Source organism: Molothrus aeneus, chromosome 3, assembly GCF_037042795.1.
Source record: "Molothrus aeneus isolate 106 chromosome 3, BPBGC_Maene_1.0, whole genome shotgun sequence".
NCBI lineage: Eukaryota > Metazoa > Chordata > Aves > Passeriformes > Icteridae > Molothrus > Molothrus aeneus.
Window position 1 is genome coordinate 77,885,114 of NC_089648.1, and position 12,816 is coordinate 77,897,929.

At 45.1% G+C, this 12,816-nt stretch overlaps 1 protein-coding gene across 1 annotated transcript; it reads left to right on the forward strand.

Moving 5' to 3' along the window:
- The first annotated feature begins 2,502 nt into the window (after positions 1-2,502).
- Positions 2,503-12,411, forward strand: ODC1 (ornithine decarboxylase 1). The gene is made up of 11 exons (XM_066545853.1): positions 2,503-2,689; positions 5,570-5,718; positions 5,885-6,058; positions 6,227-6,399; positions 6,687-6,821; positions 7,003-7,084; positions 7,409-7,492; positions 8,773-8,935; positions 9,024-9,136; positions 9,410-9,624; positions 11,934-12,411. Exons 2-11 carry the CDS (start codon positions 5,617-5,619, stop codon positions 12,073-12,075), a joined length of 1,383 nt encoding a protein of 460 aa, XP_066401950.1. The 5' UTR covers positions 2,503-2,689; positions 5,570-5,616; the 3' UTR covers positions 12,076-12,411.
- The last annotated feature ends 405 nt before the right edge of the window (positions 12,412-12,816 follow it).

The window sequence follows — 12,816 nt, forward strand, 5'->3', positions numbered from 1 at the left end:
CATTATGCTCCTCAAAGCCAGCCCTTGCCACCACCAGCTCTCAAGGATCCTCCAGAGACAAGAACTGGAAGGAGGATTAAATATTCTGTAATCCTATCATTTTGAGGAGCTGATTAAATATTGCTATTAAGTATCTGCAAAATGCATCAGTTCCTCAGGGAATTGCATCCTGTGGTTGTTTTTGTCACCTCTTTCCCTCGGAGCAGCCCAGCCATTTTGTCTCACACCAGGGCAGTGGCTACCCACTGGCCCCTGTCCCCCTGCTCCAGCCAAGGTCATCAAGTGGGACACCCCTGGGGACAGCCACAGGTTCTCCTCCAGCCCCAGCCAGAGGGGAGAAGGTGGAGAGTACCAGAGTTGTGTTGGAGTGCTGGGGCCAAGTGATGGCCATTGTCATTACCTGCACCACAGCCCCTGCTTTTGAGCCAGCTCAGTGAGCAGCTGGCTCCTGTGGTGGCAGCACAGCCCTTCCCTTCCCTCTCTGTCTGCTTTTCCAATGCTTAATTCCAACTCAGACTACTCTGTGAATCTGCAATCCCCGTTTATTCACAGTCAGCAGAAGAAAAATGAAATTAATTTATATCTGCTGCCCACAGAGCCAAATCTAGAGGCATGTGAGCCCCATTATTTGCCCTGTTAACTGGCAGGGAAGGTGGTGTGAAATTCCTCAGGGGTTTTGATGAGTTATCTCAGCAAAGACAATGCTTGTGCTGTGGCCCCACTGCAGCAGAATTACTGTTGAGGGCAGGTAGTGTCATTAGGACCAGCTGATGTAGTTGCTACACAATGGGATGGTTTTCCCCAGTCCTTGCTCTTATTTAGAAAACTTTCTGTAATTTATGCCTGGATGTGTGATGACATACACACACATCAAGTATATATATATATATATATTTAAAGTACTTTAGGATATTTTGTTCCTTCTTTCATTAAATTATTTTAACCAAAACCAGCACCTCTGTCCCCTGACATTTCTTTTGGCTGTGTCCCAATCCACCTTTGTTCATTATCTGCTTGATCTTGGTGTTTTCATTTATTTCAATCCTTTAAGGGATTGTTTTGCAGCTCCAGCCTGGTGTCCTCCACCCCCAACCCAGCTCCAGAAAGCAGGGGATATGGGGTGGGCAAGGGCATCCCATTGATCTGCTGCTGCCTGAAATACAGTGGGTTTTCCAGCTGAGCTTGGTGGGAGAGGTGGGAGGATGGAACCTCTGAGGCCAGTGAGCACAACCTTTTGTTTTGGATACCTCCATGAGAGCATCCAACACCCCACAGCAGCCAGCATTTCCCATCACTTTTCCCCATGTAGGTTTTCTCCACCTTGCAGTGCTCACTCACAGCTCTGCCGGAGGGTAGGGGCTGCCCAGATATCTACTTTTATAAAACCATTAAAAGAGCCTTCGGTGACTTGGAGATGGGGAGCAGGAGCACCCTGAGCTCTGTCCTGCAGCAAGGGCTGCAGAAAGGTTCCTTGCCTCTCTTATAAATGCTCCAGAGGTGTCTGGGTGTAAAAATCACTTTTTCAGCATGGCAAGGGCAGCTCCATCCTCCCACAAACATTGACAGGGCAAGAACTCAGTCCATAGGGCAGGGACTTAGTCCATCTACAATGGGGTGAGGCTTGAACTTTTTAAACAGAGGGGGAGAGGGGCAGAAAATGTCTGTCCTGACAAGGGCAGAAAGCACAGTCGTTCAGGGCTAAACCAGAACTGGACTGAAAGGATCAATTGATACCTTCTTACCCTGGACGCCCATTTCTAAAACAAGCCAGTAATACAAAGTTATTTTTACAGTGGAAACAGCCACCAGTGTCAGAACAAGGGCGGATGGAAAAACTCTGGTCATTGTTACGGGAAGTGTTTTGGATAACACCCTCGGTGGTCAGAGATGCAGGCAGGGGCAGCATCGCTGCGGACAGCAGCCAGTGCCGAGCACAGCGGCTGCGAGAGCCGCACAAATTGGATGGCTCTGTCATCCCACCGACACGCCGGGTGTGACACACTCCGTGTCCCCTGGCTCAGCAGCGCTTTCCTCCAACATCTGCCAAAGGCATCGCTTGAAGCCGCAACCCTCCGGCCTCCCGCAGCCGCTTTTTCACGCTAAGGCTGCGGTACTGACCCGGGGGTACGGAACCGGCGGCGGGGACGGCGCGGGCCATGCACCTGCTGGCAGCCCGCAGCGCTGTGGTCGCGCACATCACCCCGCAGGTGGATCCCGTCCCGGGCGGCCCCACGGGGGAAGGGGCCCCGGGAGGGACACAGCCCGCGCAGGGGCTCGGCACTCACGGCAGGGGCAGGGGCAGGGGCCGGACAGGGGCCGGGGCCGGACAGGGGCCGGGCGGGGGCGGGCCGGGGCGGGGGCGGGCGGGGGGCGCCGTGCGCATGTTCGGCCGTACGTCACAATAGCGGCGGTGGGAGCGCGCCCGGTCCCAGCCGATCGCGGCTGGTTTGAGCTGGTGCGTTGCCACAGCGACGCCGTGGCGCTATAAATAGGAGCGCGGCGGCCGTGGCGAAGCTTTGTCAGCCGCGGCGCCCCGCTCGCCCCGCCAAGCCCCGCTCCTCCTCAGCCGGTCCGGCGCTCCCGCCCGGCTCCGCGCACCGCGCCCGGCTCGTAGGAGGAGGGGGAGGCGGCTCGGAGCGAGGGGATCGGCCGCTGTGGGGCTTGTCAGCAGCTTCGCCACCGCTGCGAGGTGAGGCGGGCGGCGGGATGTGCCGGGCTGTGCCGAGGAGCGGAGCGGGCGGGCGGTGGGGCCGCGGCGGAAGCGGCCGGCGCGGAGCCACGTGTCTGCGGGGCCGCTGGCAAGCGGCGCGGCCCGGGCTGGGAGCCGGTGCTGCCGCCGGGCACGGGGAATCCCCGGCCCTGGTGGGGAGGCGGGAGGCTCCGGGCGGCTGTAAGCGGGCCAGACCGGCTCGCCTGGGGAGCATTGGCGGCGCTTTCCGGCAGCGGGGGAAGGGACGGCCCTGCCGTGGCCGCCGGGCTGTTTCCGGGGTGGGGAAAGGCAGGTGCGTGGCAGGAACGGGGCTTGAGGCGGCCGGGCTCGCCCTTGGGCCGAGCGGCGCCGGGGCGCTGCCCCCCTGCACACCCGGCGGGCACTGGCCTGGGCCGGGAGCGGATCAGAGAATCACAGAGCAATTTGGGTTGGAAGGGACCTTAAAGACCATCCAGGTCTAACTCTGCCTACGGCAGGGACAACTTCCATTAGACCTGGCTGCTCAGAGCCCCGTCCGACCTGGCCTTGAATACCCCGAGGGATGGGGAGCGAGCCCCTCTCCCGCGGAGCGCTGCTCCCCGGGCGTCTCGGGGTGATGTGAGCTGTAGTGAAGGTGCACCCCGGCGCTGACAGGCGCCTCCTCGGGAAGCCGCAATGCCCCGCTGCCGAGGCGGGCAGCGCAGCCCCAGCTCGGCCGCGTCGGGCTCTGCTGCGGGACCGTGTGGCTTTGCAGGGAGAAGGCGTCCGGAGCGCAGGGCAGCCGGCCCCGTCCGTGCAGCCCGCAGCGCTCTGCAGGCTCCGGAGTCAGGGGCGCCTCGGGCACCTTTTCTAGACGCAGCTTGGCTGTTTGAGTACCGAGCCTGCAGGCATGACTCAGCTCTAAGTACAGCTGCTAAATAGGGAAATGTTCTGGAGAACGAATTCTAAGTGAGCATAAATTGCCTTTCTCCTGGGGAGCTGCAGACACTTTGCTCACAGTCCAAGTAGAAACATCCTTTGGGAGGCTACAGTTTGCACCTACACGATCGTGTTCTGTCTGTGTGCTGTGTAATTACACTGTAGTTAAAATTGTGCAATGAGGTGGAGATGGAAAGCTTGCAAGAACTTTTTAACAAAATCTGTTGTGGCCAGTAAAAGTAATTTCCTTTTTACATGTTAAAAGGAAAAGTGCTGGTTATGCCGTTCTCTGCAGAGGGGTGGTTTAAACTAAATTCTTCCTGATGGTGTTCGCATCTCTTAACCACAGCTGAAGTCCCTGAACTGCTTTCTGCAAGTCTATGATGAGATGCAACTTCTCCTTAGTAACAAGCACCTCCTGAGAAGTGTTTAATTTGCTGCTTCTTATGGTCCTTTCAAAGAGGCTTTAAAGAGAAGACTTTAATCCAGCTTGTGGTAGAATTATCACTGCACGTGAATGAGAGCAGAAGGAAAATGAGGTTCAATGGATTGTTTGGCTTATTAGAATCAAAGCTTAATCTAGTTTGAATCTCAAATTTGATTTGTCTCTGATGGGTGAGAAATGATCAAAAGATATGAAGTAGTTCTTGTTGCCATATGTTTCTGAAGGTTGAAATGAAGTATAATTGCTGATGTTTCAAAGTTATTCAATAAAATTCAAATAATGTTGTACACATGTATGGAATTAATGATTCTGTTGGGTTTTTTTCTGTTGGTCTTGTTAAACTGTAACAGCTATAAAACATCCTTTTTCAATTGGTTTATAGCCAGACTTTTTGAAAATAAAGGAAGCAGTAACATAACTTAATATTATTGAGTAATTCAGTGTTTGCATAATTTTCAGTCCTAGTCTGCATGACTAGTTTGAGTGTAAAAATTGCTGAGAGAAGGAAGGAGGCTGGATCCCATTACATTGAGTGACTTGTAGTGCTGAGGTCTTTGAAAGGTAGCACACACTCTGCTTAACAGCTTGATGGAGAATGCTGTTGTTCTGTATTTGGACTACCCAGTGAAAGGGGGGCCCATGGACTTCATGGATCCTGGATGGCAGAGGAGTGCTTTTGCTCTTTAGTTCTAGTTCTCAAGGGACTTTCTACTTAACAGGTAGATTTCTGTTAGGAATGAAGATTTGTAAAATCCTGTTCTAAAGTGCTAATTGGGATCCCTGTTAAGACTTTTTCTGCAGGTCAGAGTTAGGAACCAGTCTCAAGTCTGTATCTGCCACTTGTGACAGCTGAGGTTCTTATGTAGCTTGGAGGTCATGAGTAGAACAGGGAAGCTCTGACTACCAACAGAGCAGCATCAAGGAAAGCCCTGTTCTCATGTCTGCTTTATGCACAGTCTGAACTGTATTGAGAATCCAAATATTTACCTGGCTTGGACCTAATGAGAGTTGTTACTACTTAGAAGTCAGTAAAGTCTTGGATTCTGTTGACAATAACAAGTAAACGCTTTCTTCTGAAACTGGTGAGCTAAAATAGTGCTTAGGAGTTAAAAAAAAGGGTCAGAAGTAGATGCTAGCCTTAATATTAATAGCTCTGATGTGAAGAAAAAGAGAGCAGAAACTTCCAGGGAGCCAGTCTAATAATAACTGACAGTATTTATTTGATTGGTTTTTTCTTTCAGCAGATTCAGAACATCATAGAATTGTTGAACAAAAGAGAACTTGCCTTCCAGCTAGCAAGATTATTTTGGCCTGCTTCCTTGGTTCTGATTACATCTGTTCTGTCATTATGCAAGTGTCTAATCTATGCAGCTATTAGTGATCACTGTAGGAGCTGTATAATTGTAAATTACATGAGCACAAAGTAGTGGTCATATAATGACTATATGAATGTAAGTGAAGTATGGATTGTAAACTATATGAACTCAAATTAAGTAATTAACTTTTTTTTTTTCCAGCACTTCATACTCAAGTCCTTTCACAGAAACCTAAAATCTTGGAAGTCATGAGTAACTTCAGCAAAGAAGAATTTGAGTTGACCTTCCTCGATGAAGGCTTTACTGCCAAGGATATCCTTGACCAAAAAATAAATGAAGTGTCATCTTCTGTAAGTATGATGGGAAAACCACTACATTTCATGATGCTACAAACTTATAAACTAATAGAACAAGTTGTCCTTGCAAATGATCCACAAGACAGCCCCCTCAAATACCGACCTCTAGGCTTATCCTGTTATCTGCTGTTTGTAAGGTTAAGATGTGTGTTTGCTCTAGGATGATAAAGATGCCTTCTATGTTGCTGACCTCGGGGACATTGTGAAGAAGCACATGCGTTGGCATAAGGCCCTTCCTCGGGTGACCCCCTTCTATGCCGTAAAATGCAATGACAGCAAAGCTGTTGTGAAGACACTTGCTGTTCTTGGGGCAGGATTTGATTGTGCCAGTAAGGTGAGATCTCAACTGTCTTCTGATCTGTGATGCTGGTGTCTGTTCTGCCTTACAAGCCATGTTTGTGTAAAATTAAGCATAACTGAGTGGTGGTGCTTTTGTAGTTCTGATTACATTAATCATCTATCAAGAAATATCTTCTACAAGTGTAATCTGTTCTTTCTTCAGACTGAAATACAGCTGGTACAGAGCATTGGTGTGCCTCCTGAGCGAATAATATATGCAAATCCTTGCAAACAAGTATCTCAAATCAAACATGCTGCCAGCAGTGGTGTGCAGATGATGACATTTGATAGTGAAGTGGAACTAATGAAAGTTGCAAGGGCCCATCCAAAAGCCAAGTAAGTAATGCTAATTGTTCTATAATTCTTCCATGGGTTCCCAAGATACAGAAATATCTGCTTTATCTGAAACTTGTTCTTCATTAGTTTAAGGTAGTCTGCAAAACTGTGAAATAATAAACATACTTTTAACCAGTGAAATCTAATCTTGTAGAGTTTACTGGCACTTTAGGAAGAGATAGCAGAGCAGCTTCTATCTTTAAGCTCAGTCTCATTCTGAGATCATACCTGCCTGGTGATGATGTCTGTTATATTGAAACTTAACTCCTCGTTTTTCCTGTTTTTAGGTTGGTCTTGCGCATTACCACCGATGACTCCAAAGCAGTCTGTCGTCTGAGTGTTAAATTTGGAGCTACACTTAAGACCAGCAGGCTTCTTCTGGAGCGTGCAAAAGAACTTGACCTTGCCATTGTTGGAGTTAGGTGAGCTGACAGTATCAAAACACAGTTGTACTAAATAAATTTCCTTTAAATTTCCTTTAAACATCTCTATTGTCAGGTCTACCTGACAATAGAGATGCCTTTGCATGTGATGACATGAGTTTATACAAAATTTCTTGAGTAATTTGCCAGATAGCAACTGATATTTTGTATTTTTTTGTAGTTTCCATGTTGGAAGTGGATGCACAGACCCAGAGACCTTTGTTCAAGCCATTTCTGATGCCCGCTGTGTGTTTGATATGGGAGTAAGTTCTACTTTCTCTGGAACTACTGCTCAACTGTTGTGGCAAACTTGAATGAAGTGTACAACTGTTATGGGGTTAAAAGCTAGCTAAGTCACTGACTTGATGTTGTTGGAATTTTTTAGGTCCTGGTAGCTTACTTTGACCAGCTTGGAAGAACTAAAATTGGCAGCTCAAACTCAAATTACTGTTACTTGAACATGTGTTAGCTCTATTTCAAGTGTTAATGAAATGACTTCACATTATTTTTAAAGCTAAAATGATAAATTATAAACTGACATAAATTATAAACTTTTCTTGACAGTGTTGCTGTTCATTTCATTTTAGGCTGAACTTGGCTTCAATATGTATCTACTTGATATTGGTGGTGGCTTCCCTGGCTCTGAAGATGTCAAGCTTAAATTTGAAGAGGTATAGCTTTGCTAAGAAGTTCTCAGGTTGTGGAGTCTGCTTTGAGTGTCGATCTGGATTAAATAAAATCTTGCTTTTTCTGTTTGTATGCAAACACATTTGCAAAAATGTGTCTGCTTGGTCAGAAATGTAATTAAGAGGGAAAGAGGAATAAATCTGAAAGTTAGAAATTAGATGAGTTCATTAGATACATAGCTAAATGACTGCACAAGCATGCTGAAGTCTCAAAAAAGTAAAGCCAGTTTTAACTACAGGGTTGATTTTTACTGGCATAGACTTCTTTCAGTTAGTGCTGTACTTGAGATTGAATAGATTGGCACTGCTCCCAAACAGGGTGAAAGGGTAGTTCTGAGCCCATACTGTCCTTAGGGGTGGCAGCATATGAGGTCAGTGTCAGGTTTGATTTAGGACTGGCTTTTGGATAATTAAGTTGTTCAGTGTTTTCCAGTCTGCTTTATGTCAGCAATAGCTCTGCTTTCTGAAGAGACAAGGGGGCTGAATATTGCTGGGACTTCCACTTAAAGCAGTGTTGTCAGAGCACCTTGCCTTCTAATCCAAGGAGGTGTTAAATGTTACATGTTAACACAAGGATACAGGAGGTTACATTAAATATTTTCTTATAATAGTGTGAGCCAACATTGTAACCCTTTTGGTAGCTCCTAATGAAGTCTGGCTTCTCATAGTGCAGTATGGGTGTGTGTGAGGCATCAAAAGCAAATTATGTCATTGGGCTCCATGGCACAATACAGTCATGTTGCAGTTGGAGGCAGCTTCAGGATAACTTCAGAACCTGGAAATAACTGTTCATGAAGGCAGCTGAATTTCAAGTATGATGGGAAAGCCCTCTGTATGCTTATGATCCCATGAAATGACATCTTTAGGATTTAGTAAGCTGTGGAATAGTGCGTAAGTAGCAGCACTACAAGTGAACTACAAATCAGATTTGAAGTGTGGGGACTTGCAGGGCATTAATGATGGTTTAATGAGCCTAGGAGGGGTGATTTCCTTCAGCCCCAAACATGACCTGCTTTGTTACTTAAACTTTAAGCTGCAAGCGGTGTCTGCTTTTGTTGCTTTGGATATAGTTAATTTAATTGCAAACAAGATTTTGAATAAGAAAGAAAAAGCAGTCAATAGAAATTACAATAGATGTTAATAGATGTTACATGTTTCACTAGTATATAATTTTGAATTTAAGGGTCTTACTTCATTTCAGATGTCTAAGGTAGCACCTGAGCAGCAGCTGAAATTCTAATACTGGCATCTGATTTTTTTCCTAGATCACAAGTGTAATCAACCCAGCACTGGATAAATACTTCCCTTCCGATTCTGGAATAAATATTATTGCAGAGCCAGGAAGATACTATGTTGCATCAGCATTCACTCTGGCAGTCAACATAATTGCAAAGAAAATTGTGTTAAAGGAGCAAGCAGGTTCTGATGGTATGTAAATCAAGCCCTAGACTTTCATCTAGCCAACTGTGTGTGTCTTTCCAAGACTTTTTCTCACTGGTGTCTCAACTTCTTCCAGATGAAGATGATACAAATGACAAAACACTTATGTACTACGTGAATGATGGGGTCTATGGATCATTCAACTGCATCTTGTATGATCATGCACATGTTAAGCCAGTCCTGCAAAAGGTATGCCTGTTCAGAAGTATCACATACTAGTCATATATCATGGGTGTAGAGAATCCTTGTCACAGCAGTCATTTCTCAGTTCACTGCTCCCTTCATGTTGCCAGACTCTGGCATTTAACTTATGAAGCATGCAGTGGAATTAACTCAAAGCCAGAGGTGAAGAACCTGCAAGCAGCTCTTCCTTTTCTTCAGAGGGGAAATGTTACACTATGATATTGCTTCTGGAAGTTCTGTTTTGATAGTCAACTAATTAAACTCCACTCTCTTCTTTAGCGGCCTAAGCCAGATGACAGCTGCTACTCCTGCAGCATTTGGGGACCAACATGCGATGGCTTGGATCGGATTGTTGAGCGGTTCAACATGCCCGAGCTGCAAGTTGGTGACTGGATCCTGTTTGAAAACATGGGTGCCTATACTGTTGCAGCAGCTTCTACCTTCAATGGATTCCAGAGGCCAACAATACACTATGTGATGTCAAGACCAGCATGGTTAGTAACTAAGTAGCATGATCCATCAGTACTTCTGAGATCACTGTAATAAATAGCTCGTATCAACCCCTTAACAAGCAAGGGTAGTTTTGGTGGCACAGCTCTTGTAAAACCTCCTGGTGTGGAAGAAGGCAGTGCTTCTGAAAGCTTTTGCTGTGTGGTTAGAAAAATGCTGATGCTACTAATTACTTTTCTCTGTTGTACATGCTTATAGGAGAGATTTTTTAAGGGGCAATGCTAGGAGATGTCATTAATCTGGATTCTAGCTAGTGTTTTCACTATTGCACAACATACAGAACCATTATGAATTCTTTACATTTAGCTTCTGTGACTTGTAATCAGAGACCAGTCAATCACAGTTATAATATGTTGTCTTCTAAATTAGTAGCTTACTAAATCCTGACTGCAGGATGCAGGAATATTCAACAGTGTTGCTTCACAGTATGATCTCTATGTTTGTTTGAGAGCTATTCCTTGGTTTAGGTTGAGCTCTGGCTTAGTGCTCAGTGCAGAGTGCTAGATCTCCATGGGAAGTTATTAATCAGGTAAGTAAAGAAAGCAGGACTACCTTTTAAGTGCAAGGATACTGTGAAACTGCAACTTAAACAGCAGTTTAAAGTAACCTGTGTGCTCTGCATTGCAACATAGGTTAATGAATTGCACCTTCTAAAGGTGGGGTTTCCTGTAAGAGGAAACCCTTACTTCTCTACTGGTACCTGCCTGCTGAACTGGCAGAGGACTTTTGGGCAGAAGTGTTACCCTAAAGCATGATTAGCTCTGCTGTTGGGTTGTTTTTGAATTTATTGAAAATCTTTAAGTTCAGGGGAATTCCTGACATAAAAGTAAGAGGAAGCTTTCTCTATTCTTCTACTAACTCTGCTGGTATAAGCAGGGCTTTTATTTTTTCTTTCCCTTAGTGAAACCTCCAGTCAATTGAAGCATTTTTCAAAATATATGCAGCCTTTAGACTTCCCTTAACACTCCAAAACTGTGTCTAATTGAACTAAAAATGGCTCTGTGGGAGAATAATTTGCTTTTTCACTGTATCACTAGGTTGCTGTTAAAATTTAATACTTGGTCTGAGGCATGCTGAGCTTAATTATGCAAACATATCTGTAATCCAAGGCCACAGCACAGCCCTCTTTCAGGCCTATGTGTGTTTTCTCTTTTGGCAAGAGAATTCTGTGATAAAGGCTGGCCTTTAACTGAGAGGCATGTATCAATGAGATCATGCTGCAGATCTTTCTAGGACAGGCAAAAGTATTTTGGAATGTCATCTACATGTTCTGGAGGTGAACAACTAAATTTGTGACTAGTAACTGTGAAAGATAATGGACAAGATGATATACTTATGTTTAATAAAAACCAGTAATACATGAGGAGCCATGCAGTGGCACAACTGTTTGCCTTGCATACCTAAGATGACTAGAATTATAAGGTGACACCAAGCTTGACACATCTGAGGGATGGAATGCCACCCCACACCTGAGGGACAGGGACAGGCTTGAGAATTGGGACCGTGGGAATCTCATGAGGTTTAACAAGACCAAGTGCAAGGTGCTGCAGCTGGATGGGGGCAACCCCTTGTATGAATCCAGGCTGGGGGATGAGCAGATCCAGAGCAGCCCTGCTGAGAAGGACTTGGAGGTGCTGGTGGGTGAGGGGCTGGACATGACCCAGCTGTGTGCCCTCACAGTCCAGAAAGCCAAACCTGTCCTGGGCTGCATCCAAACTTTTCTATGAATCTATGAACCAAGTCTAAAAACTCAGTTAACTAAAGTTCTTACGAGGTTGTGTTTTGGTACAACTCTTGTCTGAACATGGAAGGAGTTGCTTGGTTCTTACTGGTCTGGTCAGCTCCTTTATATTCCTAGTCTCTTATCCATACTTCTTCTTGATTCAAGTTACCCAGTAATGTGAGGCTGTGGGATAAGTGACAGTCAAATTGTCAGGGATTTTCACATCTGAAATTCTGAACTATTGAGCACTAAGTCAGTAAATCTGTATAGCACAAGGTATACAGACGTAGCTGTATAGGTGCATCTTTGCAAATCTAAATCCTACACAGAAATGGTAAAATCAGCTTGGTATTGGCACATACCCTAAAGCCTAGCCAGCCACAAGTGACCTGCATGGATTCTGCTTTTATTATTTTTAATTTTTTTCCCTCTATGATAATATTAGGATTGCAGATGATGCATAAAGAATTAATTTCATACTCACTGGCAATTTAAAAAATGTATCTTACATTTTTAGGCAGATTGCAGTGAAACAGTTTTTGACTCACTCTTTATTTTTTTTCTTTCTAGGCAACTAATGCAGCAGATCAAGGAGCAAGGGTTCCTAGCTGAGGTGGAGGAGCAGGATGTTGCTAGTCTGCCAGTCTCTTGTGCCTGGGAAAGTGGAATTGAATATCCAGCAACTTGTGCTTCAGCTAGTATTAATGTATAGGTAATATTTAGTAACTAAGTGCAAGGTTAGTCATTGAATTTAGGGCATTTGGGGGACTGTTAACTTAATTCTTGGTAGAATTTTTAAGTGTTTTTTTTAACATTTAGGTTTGGCATAAATGCAAGAAAAATGACTAGGAGATGGGTCACAATTATCTGTGTTCCTATGGAAACTATTTGAATATTGTTTTATATGGATTTTTATTCACTTTTCATGTATGCTACTAAAGACTGACCCTCAACTGTCAAACAAGTATTTGTAGCTTGTGTATGGCAGAACGGGCTAAGCTTAGTGCTTTGTGACCTACCTGTTTTAAAATAAAGTATATTGAAATAATTGGCCCTGTGTTTCATTAATCTGTAGAAAATTAATGTGTCATAGATGAGTCTTAGAGCATATGTGAGGGCAGACCAGATGCTCCAAGCTCAGAACTTACTAATAAATGGATCTCCCCTACCCTTGCTCTGTCAGCTGAAGTGAAGGAAACCCCCTCAATGGATAGGGAAATGGAGTTGTCTTTTTTCATATGTGATTAGAAGAAAGTTGATTGTCAACAAATTGAATATTGTGTGAACTCTTGTGAATTCACGTTTGTTTTTCACTGCTGAACATGTGTGTACCAAGTTGCATATTGCAGGTTCAGTGCTGTGTGCTGGTTTTCTGCAAGGTAGTCTGCAAGTGCTGTGGCCAGCACTGGTGGCTGTTTATAAACATATCTAGTCATTAATGAGAGAATAGAGC

Coding starts and splice junctions, on each gene's coding strand:
- ODC1 (XM_066545853.1), top strand. CDS start 5,617: ATGAGTAACTTCAGCAAAGAAGAATTTGAGTTGACCTTCCTCGATGAA. Junction 7,493..8,772: donor TCAAGCTTAAATTTGAAGAG/GTATAGCTTTGC, acceptor TTTTTTTCCTAG/ATCACAAGTGTAATCAACCC. Junction 9,625..11,933: donor GTGATGTCAAGACCAGCATG/GTTAGTAACTAA, acceptor TTTTCTTTCTAG/GCAACTAATGCAGCAGATCA.